This window comes from Typopeltis vanoorti, chromosome 6 (genome assembly GCF_054136105.1).
Source record: "Typopeltis vanoorti isolate ZY-2024b chromosome 6, IOZ_Tvanoo_1.0, whole genome shotgun sequence".
NCBI lineage: Eukaryota > Metazoa > Arthropoda > Arachnida > Uropygi > Thelyphonidae > Typopeltis > Typopeltis vanoorti.
In genome coordinates, this window is record NC_143554.1 from 66924320 (window position 1) to 66947406 (window position 23087).

General features: G+C 36.7%; 1 protein-coding gene across 1 annotated transcript in view; it reads left to right on the plus strand.

Annotated features, from left to right (window-relative positions):
- LOC150105506 (uncharacterized) overlaps positions 1-23087 on the plus strand; it is a 226707-nt gene that overhangs the window by 134466 nt on the left and 69154 nt on the right. Inside the window, exon 6 of the mRNA XM_090394222.1 lies at positions 17354-17456. Within this exon, the coding sequence (XP_090250348.1) occupies positions 17354-17456 (103 nt within the window). The remainder of the gene's footprint in view (positions 1-17353; positions 17457-23087) is intronic.

Sequence of the window (23087 nt, forward strand, 5' to 3'; positions counted from 1 at the left end):
GGATATACACAATGAGTTGAGAATTGCACATTGGGTCAGAAGCTTGTACTTAATTCAGGTTTCATTTTTCATTTCAATATATTTGTTTTTTAAATATTAATTTTAAATATTTTAAAATTTTAGTTTCTGTGGAACCATTTATAGTGACAAATTAGACAGAACAACATTAATATGCCTAAATGATTTATTTTATATTTTATCTGTGTACACCATACTGGTAAATGCTGTGTGATGTATAGAAGAAGGCAGGTATTAGGAGAACTGGAAGTGAAACACACTTTCACTTCCAATATCAGTTCCAATTAATATATAACACTGAATTATATGCTAATAAGGTTGTGGGAATGGATTGTTAACATATATTTAAGGAATGTGCACAATAGTTAGTTATGCCTTTACCTTTTTATTTAATGAAAGTCTTGCAGTGAGTAAGGGTCCTTAGGAGTGGAAAGAAGGGAAAATAGTATGACTCTGCAAAAAAGTAAAGGGTAGGTCATGGTTGTCACCAGATTAGATCGCACCCTGAGGCAAAAAAATTAAATATCGCTCCTGATGGATTATAAGACAAAAATATAAGAAAATCTTCAATTGCTATTTTGTTTTTATTACAAGAGAAACATTAATGTAAAATGATTACATAATAATATTAATGAAATGTTTGCTCTACAGGGATATCGCACAATAAAACTATTTATAAGCTCCTCTAAATTTAAATTATAAGCAATGTCCACTTCTATCAACCAATTTTTCTTGGGTCATTGCTGTTCGCAAATAATTTTTAATCAGTTTAAGCTTGGAAAAACTTCTTTTTGCACTTGCTAAGCTAACAGAAATTGTTAGCATAGTGACGGCTCCTACCGCAATATGGTTGAACGAGTGCCCTTATTAAGCTGTGCCATGAGGCAGAATGCCTCTCTGCTATATCCTGTCGACAGTACTGGGGTAGGTCTTGTTTTAGCATTTTACTTGCATTTTATGACACATTGATGAGCAGGGCCATCGCCAGATTAGATCGTGCCCTGAGGCAAACAATTAAATATCGCCCCTGATGGATTATAAGACAAGAATATAAGAAAATATCTAATTGTTATTTTGTTTTTATTACAAGAGAAATATTAATGCAAAATGATTACATAATAATATTAATTAAATGTTTGCTCTACGGGGATATCGCACAATAAAACTGTTTATAAGCTCTTCTAAATTTAAATTATAAGCTATGTCTGCCTCTATCGATATGGTTGCTAGACCAACCAATCTTTCTTGGGTCATTGCTGTTTGCAAATAATTTCTAATCAGTTTAAGCTTGGAAAGACTTCTTTTCGCACTTGCTACGCTAACAGGAATTGTTAGTGTAGCAAGTGCGCTTTTTTTAATTTTCAAATTTGAAAAAGAAGAATTAGTAAAATTTACCTAAAACTTATGTTCGGTTTTGTGTGACGACCAGACTGTGATTTCTTGTACAGGATCACTATGTTGATCCTGTTTACAGGAACATTTCAGAGATTTGCAATGTTCCTATTCTAGATAACCTAGTTAACACTAATAAAAATAAAAAGAGGACCCAAAATAAAAATCCCACAGTGGCAAAAACTGAAGTTGCAACTTTGCTTTGGAAGAAAAATATACATCACGTGTAAAGAAAACAGCTATCTTAGATTTCCAAACTAATGAAACAAAATTGCACATTTCTGAAATTACAGCCATCATAACTGATGATAAAGAAATAAACTTTTATTCTTCCTATGTACACTTGGAAAATGGACTGCTATGTAATATTAAAATCATGCTCTAGTTTGCAACCAGTAATAAAGCTTGTTAATAAAAGTTATGATACTGTCTGTTCAGTGAGGTCTGCCACCTAACTTTTACTTTCACAGCTATCATTCATTCATTCATTCACCTTACCTAGGAGGGTACTTCACTTTTTCTCTGAAGATGATGCAATGCTCAAAATGACTCATATACCGTAATTTTTACTATTTATTTCTTCCCATTCTGTTATTTATTTCCTGCAATAAGTTTCCCAAACATCTTACGGTTTCACATTTTTAAGCTGTTTATATTATCCAGTTCTAAGTTTTATGTATATTTTATTAATTCTACTCTTATATTTGTAGTTTTGAGTTTCCTCTTTGGGCCTTAAATAACATATGCTCATTATTCTTATGCTGCTTATTAAATAACTTAAGGAATTTACAACGTACAAAGGATATAAATTAAATTAAACTTTAATCTATATTTCCAATATTTTGGCAATGTCACATTGCCATCTTCACAGGAACTTAAAATAAAGACATATGCATGCAGGCACTACACACACAGTAAATGAGGATGAAGCAGGAAGCTATTGTTTCTCCTAAAAGTCCTGATGGTGCCCCTTAGCGGGCTGTGTATTCTTGGCTGTTGGGCTGAAGGTCTTCTGATGTAAGTCATCCAAATTTGGGGCAGTCTCATGCAACCAAATTTGTTGAGGTTTGGCATGTTTCTTAGGGCTGAGGATGATTCCATGAATACCTTTCAAATTTGAATTTACTGCAGTGTATTACCATGGCTTTCTTCCACTGTGGCTTGTATCCAGAGCATGGTCTGCAAGACCAGAGTGGCTGTACTGGTGAAACTGGATGTAGTCCTTGTGTTCTGAAATTCTGATATTCGCTGTCCTGCCTGTTTGGCCAAAGTAGGACAGCCTACAGCTGCAAGGGACCTGGTATACACCAGGTAGGTCTAGGAGAAGTGGTTGGTCTTTAGTGGAGTGGATAAGGATGGCAATTTTCTATATGGTCTGTAACACAAGGTCAAGTCATGTTTTTTTTTAGGATTTTGGTAATTTTTTCTGAGGTGCCTCGGATGTAAGGAATGGTGATGGATTTAGAGTAATCCTTGTTGTGACCGAGTGGCTAGTGTATCTGCTCTCCAGCCAAAAGGCTGCGGGTTCGAATCCCGCCATGGGCATGGATGTTTGTGATTGTCTGTGAAAGTGGTGGTGGTGGTGGGCAGTAGATGGCGTTTGCAGTTAGTTGTAGTTGGTGGATTGAGTGGTGGAGACAGAGATTGGTAGAGCAAGTGCCCTCCCTCGATGAGTCCTTGGACTCCCTGGAGGTGTCACGTAATAATAAAAATAATAATATTTTTAGGATTTTTTTTTTTTTGGGAGGTGGGGGGTAGCCATTGGCTGAGAAAGTATTGAGGATGTGGTTTAGTTCTGTGGTTAGGGCATTGTCATTTGAACAGATAAGTTTAGCCCTCTTGCATAGTGTCTTAATAACTCCATATTGTTGTGAGGGGGGGGGGGGATTGTTGGTGAATGTATCTGCCTGTGTGGGTGTGTTTTCTATAAACTGAGAAAACCAAGGTGCCATCAGGCTGGCAGGTGACTAATGTGTCTAAGAGAGGGAGGCTGTTATTTTTCTCTTTTTCCAATGGTGAACTTGATTCTGGGATGTTGGTTGTTTGAGTGTGTTAGGAAGGAGATGAGTGTATCAGAGCCATGTGGCCAAATAGCGAACACATCATCAACGTAGCAAAGCCATATGGTTGGTTTTTGTGGGGGCAGAGTTTAAGGCTTTCTCTTCAAAAGTCTCCATAAAGAAGTTGGCCAAGGATAGGGAGAGTGGTGAGCCCCATGGCTGTCCCCTCTATTTGTTTGTAGAATTTTCCTTGCCAAACTAAATAGCCTGAGTTCATTGTGAACTGAAATAGGGCTGAGATATCGGGAGGAAATTTAGCTTGGATTAGCTCTAAGGTTTCTTTGAGTGAATAAGGGACATTTGTGAATAAGGAGGAGACATCAAAACTGACCATTATGTCAGTATGTTGGAGTGTAAGGTTTTCTATGCTGGTTTTGAAGTTGGCTGAGTTTTTTATGTGTGATGGTATAGTGTGTGAGCACTTTGGCCAAATGTTTAGCTAATTTGTATGTGGGGGGAACTAAAGGCCAAGAAGTGACCTTCTTAAGGAGCCTGTGGAGTTTTTCTAATTTGTGAGTTGGTGGGATTGTATTCAGTAGGGAGGTAAGTAGCCCGATCTAATAATAGAGCATTAAGCTTACCTGTGTAATCTGTTTGGTTAAGTACTACTGCGGCGACCTTTATCTGCTTTGATGATTACTATTTCTTTGTTTTTCTTCAATTCCTGCAGAGATTTATATTCCTTATTGGATATGTTGGTTTTTGGTGGTCTTGTTTTGGTGAGAACATAAGCTACATCCAGTCTAATATTGTTGGCGATGTGGTTTGGAAGGTGGCAGATCCCGCGTTCGATTTGAATCATGATATCCTCGGCCAGTAATTTGCTGGGAGCAATGGTGAAGTTGTGGCCACGTGAGAGAGCGTTGAGTGCTTCAGGTTTCAAATTAACTGAAGAAAGGTTGACTACAGTGTCAGTAGGAAGTTTTGGTTCAGAGGTCGAGTTCTTTTTTTAATTCTTTATCTGCAGCAGTTCACGAGATGTCGTATAAAATTGACAAAGCTAATAGTTTAACATGCTGGAAAGCTCTTCTTCGAGTGCCTGAATAGCTAAGTTTGCATCAGCTAGGAGAAAGCGAATGGCGGCAATTTGTTCTTGTAGCAGAGCTAGGCTGGCGCAGTTATAGGCTCTCCAAATTTATAACCGCACCAGACAAGCTCTGCTATGAGAACAAATTGCCGCCACTCGCTTTCTCCTAGTTGATGCAAACATAGCTATTCGGGGTACTTGAAGGAGCTTTCCAGCACGTTAAACCATGACCTTTGGTCAGTTTTAAACAACATCTCGTGCACTGCTGCGGATAAAGAATTTAAAAAATAAGAGGTTGACATATCAAGAAATTTGAGAAATTAAAAAAATAACTCTACCTCCGAACCAAAACTTCTTACCGACACTGTAGTCAACCTTTCTTCAGTTCATTTGAAGCCTGAAGCACTCAACGCTCTCTTAAGTGGCCACAACTTTGCCATTGCTCCCAGAAAATTACCAGCTGAGGATATAATGATCCAAATCGAACGCAGGATCCGCCACCTTCCAAACCACATCGCCAACAATATTAGACTGGATGTGGCTTGTGTTCTCACCAAAAAACAACATATCCAATAAGGAATATAAATCTCTGCAGGAATTGAAGAAAAACAAAGAAATAGTAATTACCAAAGCTGATAATACTTATAATAGATCTAATAATAGAGCTTAATGCTCTATTATTGGATCGGGCTACTTACCTCCCTATTGAATACAATCCCACCAACTCACAAATTAGAAAACTCCACAGGCTCCTTAAGAAGGTCACTAACAAATTAAAACGTTTAACTTCATACCCCCCCCCCCCCTTTTATATGGACTCCCAAAAATACATGAAGAAAATGTGCCATTACGTCCCATAGTGGATGGCATTGATTCCCCAACATACAAATTTGCTAAACATTTGGCCAAAGCGCTCACACACTATACTGGCAACACACATAAAAAAACCCAGACTACTTCAAAGCCAGCATAGAAAAACCTTACACTCCAACATACTGACATAATGGTCAGTTTGACGTCTCCTCCTTATTCACAAATGTCCAACTCAAAAAAAACCCTTAGAGCTAATCCAAGCTAAATTTCCTCCCGATATCTCAACCCTATTTCAGTTTACAACGAACTCAGGCTATTTCATTTGGCAAGGAAAATTCTACAAACAAATAGAGGGGACATTCATGGGTTCACCACTCTTCCCACCCTTGGCCAACTTCTTTATGGAGACTTTGAAGAGAAAGCCTTAAACTTTGCCGCACAAAAATCAACCATATGGCTTCGCTACGTTGATGATGTGTTCGCTATTTGATCACATGGCTCTGATACACTCCTCTCCTTCCTAACACACTTAAACAACCAACACCCTAAAATTAAGTTCACCCTGGAAAAAGAGAAAAACAACAGCCTCCCTTTCTTAGACACACTAGTCACCCACCAGCCTGATGGAACCTTGGTTTTCTCAGTTTATAGAAAACCCACCCATACAGGCAGATACATTCACCAACAATCCCCCCCCCCCTCACAACAATATGGATTTATTAAGACACTACATAACAGGGCTAAACTTATCTGTTCAAATGACAATGCCCTAACCACAGAACTAAACCACATCCTCAACACTTTCTCAGCCAATGGCTAACCCCCCCCCCCGACACAAAAAAAAAAATCCAAAAAATATTGAAACCAGTACCCCCCCCCCCCCTCACAACAAGGATTACTCTAAATCCATCACCATTCCCTACATCCGAGGCACCTCGGAAAAAATTACCAAAATCCTAAAAAAACATGACTTGACCTTGTGTTACAGACCATATAGAAAATTTGCCGTCCCTTATCCACTCCACTAAAGACCAATCACTTCTTCTAGACCTACCTGGTGTATACCAGGTCCCTTGCAGCTGTAAGCTGTCCTACTTTGGCCAAACAGGCAGGACAGCGAATTTCAGAACACAAGGACTACATCCGGTTTCACCAGTACAGCCACTCTGGTCTTGCAGACCATGCTCTGGATACACGCCACAGAATACGGTGGAAGAAAGTCACGGTAATACACTGTAGTAAATTCATATGTGAAAGGCTATTCATGGAGTCAGCCTCAGCCCTAAGAAACATGCCAAACCTCAACAAATTTGGTTGCATGAGACTGCCCCAAATTTGGGAGACTTGCATCAGAAGACCTTCAGCCCAACAGCCAAGAATATCTACATAGCCTGCTAGGGGGCACCATCAGAACTTTTAGGAGAAACAATAATTTCCTGCTTCATCCTCATTTACTGTGTATGGTGTCTGCATGCATGTGTCTTTATTTCAAGTTCCTGTGAAGATGGCAACGTGATGTTGCCTAAATATTGGAAATATAGATTAAAGTTGAATTTAATTTATATCCTTTGTATGTTGTAATTCCTTAAGTTATTTAATAAGCATGTATAATCAACGTCTAATCCTTTCTATGAGAATTATTCTTATGCTGGCTACTGTTTTCAGATTATGCCGTCTTTACAGCTTATATCATTAAATAAGTTGAAGTGTGCATCCAACTACACTGTTTGGAAAGACATCAATGGGCACCATAGTGAGTAACAAACAGCCATGGCACCCACCTTAATAAGATGTAGGACTTCCTTTCACTGTGATGACTGCAGCAATCCTATGGGGCATATTTTCCACAAGCACATGGTCACAATCATTGGGAATTTTGGACCATTCTTCCTGTTGGCATGTAATGTCGTCCTGGATAGTTATGGAGCAGAAGTTCCTTGACCTCCTCCAATGCTCCAGTTCATCCCACAGTTGGGATTGAGATCAGGGCTCTGTGGAGGCCATTCAAGTGTGGTGACATTCATGTCCACAAATCAAGGAGTTACAGCAACAGGCTTATTATATTATATATAGCGACATTGGTCAGTTTCATCGAAATGCCACAAAGTAGGAAGTATTGCATTGTCTAGAATGTTCAGATACTCTTGGAGTTCATTGTTTGTGGCACCACAAACAGAGGTCTGAGGCCAAACCAGGAAAATCAGGACCATACCATCCCACTGCCACCTCCAAATTTCATAGTTGGAGTTACACACTTGGTAAGAAACACCGGGCATCCGACACACCCAAACCCATCTCCATCTGCTTCCATTTCAAGCTTGCACCACTGAAGATGATGATGCATGTTGGGTTTAGTATTGTGGTCCTATCATGGAAACGCATGTTGTGAGCTTCAGTTCTGAATGCTTTTGTGCAGATTTGTGTTCCGTCAATACCTGGATCTTCGCATTCAACCTGTCAGCCAAGGAATGGTGATTTTTACATATTATCCTTCATAGCACCCTACAGTCATCATATTCAGTGAGTGTGGTGGGGTGTTCACTGTGGATAGCACTTGCGGTTGACTCCGTGCACTTCCATCTCAGTATAGTATCACTGATTGTTGACTTGGCATGGCCCAATTTGTCAACAATTTGACGAATAGATAGGCCTGCAATATGGCATTCTATCACAATGCCTGTTCCAAACTCCATCAGTCCCCTTCTTACAGCCATTGCACCCAGACACACTTGCACTGACTTGGGAGTATCATATCCCTCCAATATTTATACTGGCTACAAACACGTTACTCATTACATTGCACGATGTACCTTGACCACAGGGATGTCCATTGACTTCTTTCTAAGCAGTGCACATCTGTGATAGTGGAACAATAGATCACATATTTTTATCTTTAGTAGTTTTGAGGTAGTTTTTACTGTTAATAAAAATATAATGTAGGTCATTTCTTTACTTTTTTTGATTTATATTAGTACAAGTATTCCATAGTTTTCTGTCTTATATAGTAATCCTGTCTACAGTATTATAGCCATTTAGGTTGAATACATAGAGTTCCCCTTTATGGAACAAGCATGCTATTTAACTAATTTATAATCCAATTAAGAGCTAGACGAAACTTTTTTTTATATTATGGAATATTTGAGGTGGTGTCTCGTAGCAGACCTGTGTTTGGAGAGCTCTGAAAGCTAAGTTGTTTATTTTAGAAAAAATACTGATATTAGTTAAACATTGTATTAGAATTAGATTGTGTTGTGGTGATAATTAGATTTAAGTTAAAATTTTTATTTAAATATAGTTAATATAAGTCATTCTACAGGGGAAGTTATGTAGTGTGCACATTGCACTGATGCAAAGCAGAATGTTTGTGAGATGTACTTATCACTGAAGATGAATAGACTTTTGGTTTGAAAGCGATAGTGATGGGAGAGTATGCTGAAAATGCTACAAAAGCAAGTGTGAGAAGTGCGGTGGGTCAAGTCGAGCGATTGAAAGCAGTGGAGAACACAGAGAATATATGCAAAAATGTGGGTGACAGCATAATGGAAGAAAGACAGGGTTGAAAGAGAGAGAGAGAGACAGTAAAAGTGATGATAGAAAAAACAGTAGTATGTCAATTTTAAATAATGAAGTGTTGACCGTAATGAGAGAGCTAGCACAAGTCGCACAGAGTAATACACAAGACAAAGCATGAGCTGGACCGAAAACTTCTGGTGAGTGGTTCAGCTGAGAACAGAAAGAAAGAAGTGTGAGAAAAGAGGAAGTTAATATATAAAGATAGTTAATATAAAGTTTAAGGACAGCATTGGGCCTAAGAGGCTATTGCAATTTATGTACACTAATGCCAGGAGCATTCAGAATAAGGGGGGAAGTTTCTTTTTTGCATCAGTTAGTTCATCCTGGCCAAAGGTTATTGGCATTAGTGAGACATGGCTGACAGAAGATGATATAGTTGGTGGGATAGAATATAAAGGATATAGCATTTTCAGAGAAGATGGAGAGAAACGAATTCCGAGGAGTATTATTGATGATAGCCGATGAACTGCAATCAAAGAGAGTAGGAGTTGAACTGCTAGCTAGCGAAAATAGCACATTTAAGGTTATATGGTGTGAGATAGTAGCCTTACAGATGGTTAATTCTATAGACCAGGGGATGTAAAGGATGATGGGGGGATAGTATGCATCAACAAGTAAGCTCAAATGAGTGGAGGGTGGGTAATTATTATGGGAGACTTCAATTATGGGAACATAAATTTGGAAGGAAGTAAGGACATATGGGTGGAAGGAAATGAAATTTATGCAGTTACTAAGTAATAATTACCTGAGGCAGCATGTGATGGAATGTATTACAGGTTTGAGAGTGCTAGATCTATTAATTGCATCAGAGTTTGTCTGTAACTAATATGACCACATTGCCACCATTTGATGAGAATGATCTTGACCTGGTCTGGGTCGATATGGTCTTCACCTGGGAGGTGGCTAAATGTGTGGAATTTTCAGTTAAGAGGGGGATACATGTGGAATTACAGAACTAGTGGCTATGACAAGCTTAGGAGATTACTTGCATCAGTGCCATGGTTTGTGAAACTGCAAGGGCTTGATGTTGATACTGCATGAGAAGTGGTAAAGGAGTGCTTGAGGGAAGTAATGGCAGACTTATATACCTATAGTCAGGAGAGTAAATCAAGTGGAAGTTAAAAGGATGAATATCATCAGTAAGCTGGAGCTATGCAAAAAGAAAAAATTGTGGAAGGAATTCAAGGAGAAAGGTGACTAATAGGCACATGAGCAATACCAAGCCTATGGATTTTGGTTTGGGACGTTTTATTAAAGCAAAACACCATTATTAGCAAGTTTCTTAAAAAGGTGTTTGCTCTAATGAGATGCCACAATACATTTCTTTTTTTAATACCTTATCTTGTTTAATGTGAGAGTGTAGTAGTGCAAAACCAGAGAAACTAGAGATATTAGGGATGACGAAATCAAGTATTTGTCTCGCCACCCCTGTGATAAATGAGCATGTGTACAGTAATGATTATGTAATACCAGGGATTTCACAGATTTCTGATTTGAATAGGTTGGTAATGACATTACACAAGGGGGTAACTACTGGTACAAAGAGATGTTGAAATGCATGTATACAAATACAAGAAGTATCAGGAATTAGGATGAGAAGTTTTTGGCAGTGGTCAGCTCAACTTTGCCAAAAATTATAAACATTAGCGAGACCTGGTTGACTGAAAATTATGAGGATGGTCTGAAAAGTTTTTGACCATAGATGGCAATACTATTGGCAAGACATTTTTTTTCTAAGTAGGTACATCTGTCATAAGCATCCATGTGAAATTGCAAGTCATTCTATTAAGTATGTTTTATAGGGATGATAAAATCAAGCATTTGTCTCACTACCCCTGTGATAAATGAGCATGTGTACAGTAATGATTATGTAATACCAGGGATTTCACAGGTTTCTGATTTGAATGGGTTGGTAATCACATTACACAAGGGTAACTGCTGGTACAAAGGGATGTTGAAATGCATATACACGAATGCAAGTTGTCCGAAGCGAAAGTGTTGTCTGTATCCCTTGAAATGAATAAAATTATATTGTGCGGTTATAAAATTCTTTGTAAAAGAAGGTTTAACGCCAAAAGAAATTCATTCAAAGTTCATAAAAGTTTATGGGCACTCCTACTCCTTTGTTTTCGACAATTAAGAAATGGGTTGCCGAGTTTAAACGTGGCTATACCAGCCTTGAAGATGATCCACATGAAGGACGTCCAAAAAGTGTAACAACACCAGAAATCTTTGATCAAGTACACGATATGTTATTGGATGACTGGCAAGTCAAAGTGCATGAAATTGCTGAGACTATAGGCATTTCAAAAGAACATGTAGGATATATATTTTGCATGAAGAATTGCAAATGAAAAAGCTTTGCGCAAGATGGGTGCTGCACTTGCTAACAGCAGATCAAAAATGCACTCGCTTGAAATCTCTCAACAGTGCTTGGAGTGTTTTAACAAGAACAAAACTGATTTTGTGCATCAATTTATTACTATGGATGAGACTTGGATTCACCATTACACTCCAGAAACAGTCAAAACAGTGAACAGAAGCCAATTGTTTAGTTAATAAAGTCGGTTCCATCAGCAGGAAAGGTCATGGCATCAGTGTTTTGGGATGCTAAAGGCATTTTGTTTATTAATTATCTTGAAAAGGGTAAAACGAAAAAATTCGTGAGAAAAGACCTGTTTGCAGAAGGAAAAAATCCTCTTTCATCAGGACAATGCACCTGCCCACAAAGGTTGGCAATGGGAAAATTTAAGGGATCTGCACTGTGAATTGTTGGAACATCCACCGTATTCCTCAGATTTGGCTCCCTCTGACTTCTATCTCTTCCCAAAACTAAAACTCTTCCTCACTGGTCATCATTTTTCTTGGAATCAAGAGGTGATTGCAGCTGTAGAGGGGGTATTTTACAGATCTCACTGAGAACCACTACAGGGATGGGATAATGGTGCTGGAGCATCGCTGGAATAAATGTATTAGTCTCAAGGGAGATTATGTTGAAAAATTGAAAAATAAAAATAATTTTGAAATTATAAATTCGGTTTTTCATTGTTAGGCCGAGAACTTTTCAGGCCACCCTCTTATATATAGTTACAAGGATAGAATGTAAAGGGTATTGTATTTTCAGGGAGGATAAAAGGAACAGGACAGGAAGTGGGGATATTGCTGATGATAGCTGAAAAATTACAGCCAACAGAATTAGAAGTTATAGAGGATTTTAGGTCTGAGAGAGATGGTCCATTTAAGGCTGTTTGGTGTGAGATAGATAGGACAAAATACATTGTTGGGTGCCGCTGTAGACCAGGGGACTCACAGGAAAATATAAATGCCATGTATTAGCATTTACATTGAATTAGTACAATGAGTGCATGCCCAACAATTATTATGTGAGACTTTAACTAGTTGGACTTCGATTGGAGGGAGGAAAGGAGGGGGGATGGCAAGATGGAAGTGGGATTTATACAGTTGCTTAAGGCTAATTACATGAAACATGTTATAGAGTGGACAAGGGGTTTAAGAGTGTTGGATCTGATAATAGCATCAGAAGATATATCCATAACCAAAGTAGACACTCTGCCCCAAATCGGGGAGAGTGACCATGCGGTCTTGTTCTGAGAAGTTGCCAAACATGTGGAATTCTCTGTCAAGAAGGGGTTTAATGTTCATCTATAAGGCTGGTGATTATGAGAGACTCGGGCATCATCTTGGAACAGTGCCATGGCTTGAGAAGTTACAAGGAAAGAATATCAGTAGTGCATGGCAAGTGGTCAGAGATTGTTTGAGAGTAGCAGTATCAGATTGCATCCTCAAGATCAGAAAGATAAACCAAGTTGGAATTAAGTGGATGAGTCAGGATATAAAGCAAGAGCTGCAAAACAAAAGAAAACATTGTGGAGGAAATATAAAGAAAAAAGTGATCAGCATATTCATGAGCAGTACAAGTGCAAGTAAGAAGAGTGACTAGTATGGTAAGAAGAGCCAAATCAAGGCCAAGGTAAACCCAAAAGAGTTTTTTTCATTATATAGCAAGTAAGAGGAAAAATGATTATGGTGGAAAGGTTACTGAACCAAAAGAAATAGTTGAGTTGATGAGTGATCATTTTGCAAAGGTGTATCATCCAGGTGGAGATTTTATAATTTCTGATGTTACAGAAACACATATTAGAATTGAGGAAGATGGACAGGAGATGTTCAGCATCTTAAAAAAAATATGAATGTGAACACGGCTGTGGGACTTGATGGCATATCAGCCCATGTACTACATTGATATGCAAGAGAATTGGCATTGCCTTTGATGTATTTGTTCAATCTAAATCTCAGCTCTGACAGTTTGTTTCAAAGGGAGTGGAAAGCGGGTAAGTTGTTGCTCCAAGAAAGAGGTAGCAAACTTCAGACCAATTAATATATCAGGAGTGGTTGTTAAAGAAACTTCCAACAACTTTCTCTAATCCAGAGTATTTTAATAATAAGGTATGACACCTTTTGGTTACTTGTATATGAAAATATGACTTCTGCATTACTTCAACATTAGTATCACCTCTGGGTCTTGCTCCCACTGACGAGATCTCAGTAAAAGCTCGAAACCGATCTGGGTAGTGACCCTTCCCATAATACGTAGCATTATGGGAAGGATCATACATACTATATTATACATACCCATATTATATTATACATACCCATAAGGATATGCGCTTTGCATTATGGAATACTAAGACAAGTGATGTGAAGTCATTAGCTTCAATATATGAGTTGCCCCAGTCCTGAAAATAGTTCAGGCGCAAATTTTGTTTGCTTACACTTGGATAAAGGATTCTTGGTATGCATAAAAAACTTATTGTTTAATACTGACCATATACAAATATTTTAACATTCTTTGCCTACCAGTTTCGCTAGCAAACTGTCTAGCTTTTTCAAGGCATTGAAGAAAAAGTATAAAAAATACTAGTAAATGCAAATTGAAAGGAACATAAAAACATTATAAACACTCTAGTAGCTAAGGTTGCACGATCACGTGACAGAGACTGAGTGGACTTATTGTTCTTAATCATTATCACACATGCGTGTTTGTTGTAAACGCATAATGTGATTACTAGCTAACTGTAGTTCAGATGGATTTAGAGAGAGGATGAGGTTTTTCCATGAACTGTTAAGAATAGTACCCTGGTTTCTATTGAGGTTTCTGCCAGTTTTTAACACTACTGCGGCTTCCTTGAATAAACGATGTCTATAATCGTTGCCTAAATATGGCATGGAGCTATTTTGACACTGTATCGTGTGGTTAGATGTACAGAAATGATGTGCTAAGCTGGAAGAAATACTTCTGTTATGGTTTACATCACCAACGTGCTCTCTCTGTCTGATCTCCACGCCAAACTCCATGAAGTTTGTCTGATGTAGGCGAGACCACAGGAGCATGGAATGTAATATACTCCTGGATATTTGTAGAATGGCACCTTGTCTTTTGGTGATCCTAAAAAATGTTTGATGCTGGTGGTTGGTTTGAAGATCACTCTGATGTGGGCTTTTAGTATTCTGGCTATTTGATAAGAAATTGATTTGATGAAGGGAATCACTACAGTAGAAATGTGCTGGGAGTTTGGTTCTTCTTGTCTGGGGTTGTCACTGTATAGATATTTTTTGATGATGTTCGGAGGGTATCCATTTTGTGATAATGTTTTGGCTATTAGTGAGATTTCAGTCTGTGTATCCTCTTCTTCTGATATAAACTTATGTGCTCTATTTTTCAACATATGGATAATGCTTAGTTTGTGTGTCTTGTGATGATTAGAAGTATAATGAAGGTATATTCCAGTGTCTGTCAGCTTTCTGTAAATAGATAAATTGACACTATTTGATTGTCTTTTTATCATGATGTCTAGAAAATGCAGATGGTTGTTGTTTTCAACTTCCAGAGTGAATTTTATCTTGTTATGTATGGAATTGATTTTATTCACAAACAAATAAAATAAATTCCAAAATAAAACGAATATCAAGAATAGTCAGCATTTTGTAACTAAACTCCAAGCCATTAAGATTGAACCAACAGACATACTAGCCAGTCTGGATATTGTGTCCCCTCTTCACCAATGTACCAGTAGAAGAGGTAATAAACATCATTCAAGACCTCTTTCCTCTAGACATCACACAGATGTTTAAACACTGCCTTCAGCCTAATTTCTTCAAGGTTAATAACACCATACACCAACAATTAGAAGACCTTTTCATGGAAAAACTTGAAAAAGAAATTCTCTCAACAATCTCCTCTAGACCATCTATATGGTGGAGACATGTTGACAATATTTTCATTATATGGCAAGATAGCTTAGAAAACCTAAAATCGTTTGTGAATAAAATCAATTCCACATAACAAGATAAAATTCACTCTGAAAGTTGAAAACAACAACCATCTGCATTTTCTAGACATCTTGATAAAAAGACAATCAAATAGTGTCAGTTTATCTATTTACAGAAAGCCGATAGACACTGGAAGATACCTTCATTATACTTCTAGCCATCACAAGACACACAAACTAAGCATTATCCATATGTTGAAAAACAGAGCACGTAAGTTTATATCAGAAGAGGAGGATACACAGACTGAAATCTCACTAATAGCCAAAACATTATCACAAAATGGATACCCTCCGAACATCATCAAAAAATATCTATACGGTGACAACCCCCAGACAAGAAGAACCAAACTTCCAGCACATTTCTACTGTAGTGATTCCCTTCATCAAGTCAATTTCTTATCAAATAGCCAGAATACTAAAAGCCCACAACATTAGAGTGATCTTCAAACCAACCACCAGCATCAAACATTTTTTAGGATCACCAAAAGACAAGGTGCCATTCTACAAATATCCAGGAGTATATTACATTCCTTGCTCCTGTGGTCTCACCTACATCGGACAAACTTCACGGAGTTTGGAGATCAGACAGAGAGAGCATGTTGGTGATGTAAACCACAACAGAAGTATTTCTTCCGGCTTAGCACATCATTTCTGTATGTCTAACCACACGATAGAGTGACAAAATAGCTCCATGCCATATTTAGACGACGATTATAGACATCATTTATTCAAGGAAGCTGCAGTAGTGTTAAAAACTGGTGGAAATCTCAACAGAAACCAGGGTACTATTCTTAACAGTTCATGGAAAAACCTCATCCTCTCCCTAAATCCATCTGAACTACAGCTGGCTAGTAATCACATTATGCATTTACAACAACAAACACGCATGTGTGATAATGATTAAGAACAATAAGTCCACTCAGTCTCTGTCACGTGATCGTGCAACCTTAGCTACTAGAGTGTTTATAATGTTTTTATGTTCCTTTCAATTTGCATTTACTAGTATTTTTTATACTTTTCCGTCAAAGCCTTGAAAAAAGCTAGACAGTTTGCTAGCGAAACTGGTAGGCAAAGAATGTTAAAATATTTGTATATGGTCAGTATTAAACAATAAATTTTTTATGCTTAACTTTCAAACAACCAAATATGTTTAATTTGGATTCTTGGTATCTTTAATTTAAAGTGTTGAATAAGTTGGTGAAAGGTAAAATCCGCACAACAGTGGGTGGATAGGGATGCGATACTGTATAATGGTCAGCATGGCTTTGTATATGGTAAGTCTTAGTAACTTATTCACATCTTGACTAATGCACACAGGTTTGGTCACTTGGGTTTTGTGGGAAGCAGGAGGTGATAGAAAGGATTCAGAAATTGAGTGACCAACATGGTGACAGGTCTGGAATACTCCCTACAAGGATAGGTTGAGGGTTTGTGGATTACAAAGTTTAGTTGATATTCAGAAAAGAGGGGACATGGCAGAAAGTTTTAAGATATTAAAGAGGTTTTATAAAATTGATACAAGTGAAATTTTTCAATATATATATATATTATATGACAAATAGTCAGAGAACTAGGGACCATCTGTGGAAGTTGTGTAAGAGTATGGTTAGTAGGAGTGTGAGACTAGATTTTTTGCATGGAGAGTGATGAGTTAGTGGAATCGACTACCAAAATTGGTTATGAGTTGCCAAATGATGAATGGATTCAAGGAGAGGTATGATAGGATTTGTGTGTATAATGGTTAATTTGGGTCTTCAACAATGAGTCTTTGGACTCCATGGAGATGCCATAAAATAACAATACCAAATTACACCTGACATCCTAATAACTGATCCCTTTTACCTGTCCATCTGGAAAGATCTAAATTCCACCTTTTATCTTGGGTTTCACAACATTTGATTTTAGCAAGCTATTTTGCTGTTGATTTCAGAATATGCTTAGATGTTTCTGTGTTGGATCTTTTTCCTCCTTTCTCATTCTAGTATTCAGTCACTTTCTGCCTCCAAACCATGCCTAATATTAAAAGGTTGGATCATGTAACTCACTATATTCTGATATTCAAATGTTCATTAAACTGTAGTGTTGAATTGCTTAATATATAACTATCATATTATTTTCAGGGAAGTTCTGGATAGAAGTACTGTGAAGATTGATGTTGTGTTATCATATGCCAGGTGCACACTTCAAAATCAGGCTTTGCTTGATTACCTCCCTTACTTCAGGGTAATATTTTATTCCTCTTTTATCGTCTTATGTTGAGCTACACTTCTGGATCCTGTAATTTTAGGATTTAGATGCAGAATATAATTTTGATATTACACTTTTCAGTTATCTTATCTCACACTGATTTCTCAATTATCCAGCCTTCAAATAATCAATTTCAATTTACCAGTTCTTGAATAGATTAATTAATGTCACTGGACTCCTGAAACAGCACCATGTAATTGTACATTTGTTGAAAATATTTTCACTTGGTTACACTATAAATTAAAGGTGTCAAGAAATTATATTTTTGGTTTATCCTTTATCCCAGTAAGCAAGCAAAGTTTGTAATGACCAGGCCATGTGAAAAGGTTGGATCATGAAGCGGCTGATGACTTTGCATCAATTGCCTTAGTATCCCATAAAAATTTTTAACATCTCTTTCTAATCCAGAGTATTTTAGTAATAAGGTGTGGTACTTTTTGGCTACTTGTATATGGAAATATGACTTCTACATTACTTCAACCTTGGTATCACTTCAGGGTCTGGCTCCCACTGATTGTATTCTTTCAAAATACAGTGTATTGGAAAATTAAAGATTAATATAGGACTTCTTAATTCATCCAGAATATTTCTATGATTTCATAGTACACTGGATCCCGGCTCCAACTGATGAGACCTCAATAAAGGTTGAAACTAGTCTGGGTAGGGACCCCTTCCCATAATGCATAGCATTGTACATGTCTGAAAGGATAAATAAAGGTTGAAATTATGGGAAGGGTTACTACCCAGACTAAGGCAAGTGATGTGACGTCATTTTAGCCTCTACACCCTCTGTCCAAAAAAGAAACCAAAATTTTGAACACAGGCCAATTATAATTATTCAAATAATTTATTTCAATCAATATACTCTCCCTCAGCTTCGATACAACATTTGGCACAATCAATTAATTCCTTAAGTGAGTTTTTCATATTGGTTTTTGGGATACTGTTGAGGGTTGTGGTTACTACTGCTGCTTGAACATTTTCAGTGGTGTCGTATCGCTTTCCTTTCATCGGCAAATTAAGTCGGGGGAAGAGAAAGAAGTCACAGGGTGCTAAATCAGGCGAATACGGCGAGTGATCCAACACACAAACTTGGTTTTTGCCAAAAACTGTCTTACAATGTTCGAACGATGAGATGGTGCATTATCGTGCAAAAGTGACCAGCTGCCTGCATCACGATATTCATGCCGTACGTGATGAAAACTCACTATCAATCACTTCAAAACATCGAGATAAAATCACCATTGACCGTTTGGCCAGGCGAAATGAATTCTTTGTGGATAATGCCCTTGGAATTGTAAAAACAAATCAGCATCGTCTTTTGACTTCTCCAAGCGACTTTTTTTTGCCCCTCTTCTGGTGGTCTCCACTCAGCACTTTCGCGCTCTGTTTTGGGCTCATACTCAAAACTTCACGTTTCGTCACCAAAAACGATCATTTCAAGGAAGTCTGAGTCCTTACAAGTGGTTTTAATGAGGTCCTTGCAGTGCTCAATTTGATACAATTTTTGGTTGTTGATCCTGAAGATACTTTAGGTGCAAACTTTGTTTGCTTACACTTGGATAAAGGATTAAACTAAATTTATTATAGTCTAACCAAGTGGGAAAAAACTTCCAACATCTTTCTCTAAATCTAGAGGAATTTAATAATAAGGTGAGACACCTTTTGGCAACTTGTATAGGTAAATATGACTTCTCTATTGCTTTCACCTTAGTAACTAAATTTATTATGTTCTTTTGTCATTGCTTTCTTGTATTTTTGCTTTGTGTTGGTTCTTCTGATCGGAATGATTGATTAATAGGAGAAAATAACCAAATAAAGATAATTATAGATAAGAATATAAGAATTGAAACTGAAGCAAAAAAAAAAGTTAAAAATGGATTTGTCAATTTCACTTTATATAAATACACAGTCTGTTGCATAAATTATATAGCTGTCTCCATTTTTCGTAGATACTATGGACATGGCAACAAATTATATGGCACAGCATTTGTACCAGTACAGAAATGGGACATATTAAATAGGTTCATAACATATATTAGTTACTAGTTAGTTTATACAGTTGCTGTACAATTGCATTCATGATCAATCAACAGCAGGTAATTTTTTATCTTTTAATTTTATTAAAAGATAGAAACATGAAATTGAAAAGAAACCAAAGAAACAGGCAGCACACATAAATTTATGCATGATAAGAGAGTGCCAAAAAGATTGGTACATTTCTCCTGTTGTGCACAGGGGATTCTCTCAACTAGAAATTATAGGTTGAGAGATGTTATCCAAATGCATGTGTTCAATACATGCCTTAAATGGATAACATTATGTATTGAACTCGAACTTTGATTTCCATGAGAGAGTTTCTGCCAAACCAAACACTCCACAAATATCCTTAAGTTACATAGTGCAGAGAATGCTGGAATTAAATGGTAAAATTTATGATCATTATAAAATCATAAAAAAAAACATCCTTGAAATCAGTATTTGAGTTGGGCAGCCCGACCTTTGCATTTTTGCAACCATGTTGCCACAAGCTCCTACACTTCTACAGAAATTACTCAGTTTATGATGCATCATTTCATACTCCAAGAGCTTGTGGCAACGTGATTGAGAAAATGCAATGCTGACTCCTCCATTTCATTTGATAAACCTTATTCTACACAACTCACATCAACCACCTCTGAGCCAGAGCCCTAACAATTTGCTCCAATGAACATTGCTCCAATGCTAGGATAAATGATTAACAAACATTTAGATTCATTTTACTTTTGTAGAGTGTAGCATCATATAGCTTGTATCTTGTACATATGTATGTTTTCCTGATGATCACCTCAATACAGAGATTGAAATGTCGATTGTTACTCGCTTAATGCTAAGTACAGTAATTATTCTAACGTGTGTTGTGTCCAGGGCCGACCTTCTCTATAAAGGGGCCCAGGTGCAAGAAACCTTTCGGGGGCCCTAAAATATTTTTCAAAGGTAAAAATTAAAGGATTTGAAATAAACGCATTGTAAAACCCCTTGCCTGTAAATGATTTTGGCACAGGAAAACAAAAAAACACATTTGAAATATAACAGGTTAGCATAATGTTTACTGAACACAAAACAAAAGTATTAAATAATTAAAATAAATAAAAATTTAACACAAACAAAAGTAACCTGGCTCACCAACTAGTGCACAAAAACTATTTACAATTAATTATTGTTTAAAGTAATAAAAAAAATTAATTTAAGCACATAAAAAAATAAATAGGTTTAGTATTTAGGGGCCTAGTTTTACTAACACGTATATTGCTTAATATGTATTTATTTAAATATGCGATTTTTTTTTTTTTTGCTATGTCCTTTATTTATTTAAATATGCGATTTTTTTTTTTTTGCTATGTCCTTAATCATTTCTGAAAAATTACAATTTTTGGCAGTTTCCTTTTCGATGTTTAATATAGCAAGTGCATTTAAGCGTTCTTCACATATACTTGACCGAAGATAATTCTTTATCAATTTTAATTTGCTAAAAGAACGCTCTGCACTTGCTATAATAACTGGTAACATAACGAAAATTTTCAATACAGTTAGCACATTTGGAAATAGTTCATTATAACTATTATTTAATGTATATTGCAATATGTCTTGCACGTTATTTACATTTTTTTGGTCCAATATCAATTCTCGTAACAAATCAATTTCCTGGATTAAGTCTTCATTTACATCTTTACTGTAATATTTTATAAAATCCCTTGAGCGGTTTTCTAGTTCATTTATTTCTAATGTTTTTTATATCAGTGATTAATTTAAAATAAGAAATAACATTGGGTATATTTTTAAATCTCTCATCGATCTGTACAATAACAGTATCAATCACAGCATTGAAAAAGTGACATCTAAATTCCTCTACCAGGTTTAGTAAAACCTCATCTGCTAGTTCGGAAAATCATCTTTTTCTTGTTCGAATTCTTTTTTCAGGGAAGTCTTCGGAAATATTCAAATTATCATTTTTGCGTCATCTGAAAATGTGTTAAATTTTGATCTTAAATTTTTGATTTCATTTTTAATGTTATTCACTAAATTAAAAGCAGAGTCAAGAACAATTGTTTTTGCTTAAAGTAGTTTGTTGACACTATTAATTTTTGACAATATTGTAAACTACACTGATAAGCTTAAAATAAATGGCATTTCTTGTAATGAATCTAGTAGACTTTTAGCTTCAGATACTGCTGTGTTATTGTTAATTGCACCAATAAATTCTTCTAAGGCATTATAAATTTGTTCAAACTGTGTATACACTGCTTTGACTACTTCTATTTTGGCTTCCCATCAAGTATCACATAATGGTTTAAACGTATTATTTAAATGCTCTTGTATAATTTCCCACCCTTTTTTGTAGATGCAGAAAATACGCAGTATAAATGTTGCAATATTCCGAAAAATTTTTTACAATATATACTACTGGAAGCAGCATCACAAATTATCAAATTAAAAAAATTTGTTTAAGCAAGGTACATAAATCACATGAGGGTTTAAACTAATTATTCTAGATTGTACGCCTTTATATGTTCCCTTCATATTGCTACCATTGTCGTATGCTTGCCCTCTACAATTCATAGTATCTAAATCAAGTTCACCTATTCTTTTAAAAGCGAATTGGTGTCGCACTGATTAGATCGTCGGCTTGTCGAGAGTTCCTGAAAAGATTAGTAGTATTTTGTGTTAATATTAGATATTTTACTAGAATTTTAAGTAGTATCGTTTGCTTTTTGTTTCTTGGTGTGTCTGTGCAATTTTTGCGTGTTTTCTGTTATTTTAATTATTATTTTTAAGAAAAGATAGCGTACACATGGCACCGATAAAGAAAAAAATGGCGGCCAGGTCGCCATGTTTGTTTAAGAGTTTTGATGTAAACGAATTTATGCAATGTGCTGTCTGTGAGATGTATGCCTTGCGAAGAGCGGTGGGAGTCTGGTTAGAAAGTGATAGTGGAGTTATTATGTGTAAAAAGTGTAAAGAGAATGAGGACTTCAAGCATGTTTCGTGTGTCGAGAGTGATATCGTTAATGATAGTCAGAATGTAGAAAATGGCGGTGTGCTAGAGAATTGCGTGGTAGTGCCAGATAGGTGTGAGAGCGTTGCCGAAAATGTAAATGAAGGTAGAAATACAGAAAGAATGGATGATTTGATCGATAATGAAAATGGTGAGATAAATGCGAGTAGCGAAATTGCCCGTTTGAATGGTGCGATACACAGAGCCAAAAGACAACTGGAGCATATGGAAAAATGTGTGTTGAACGTACCGACAAATAACCAGCGGAAGTCTGTGACGGCAAATAATAGAATGTTCGCAAACGTCAATAAAATGAAGGAGCGAGTGCTGTATGGGGATTCGCTATTAAGAGGCATAATAATTGAGAGTTTAACGAAGTCGTACCAGCCGGGTGCGAACATAAAGGACGTCAGCAAATCTATTCGACTGCAAAAACAGAGGGTGAAAGAGATGATAATCGTGGCAGGAACGAATGATTTGAAAGAGGACAAAATGGAAATGATAGAGGATGTGAGGGAGTTGTTTGAGGTAGCAAAAGAGAAGGGTGATAGAGTTAGGATGGTGAGTATCTT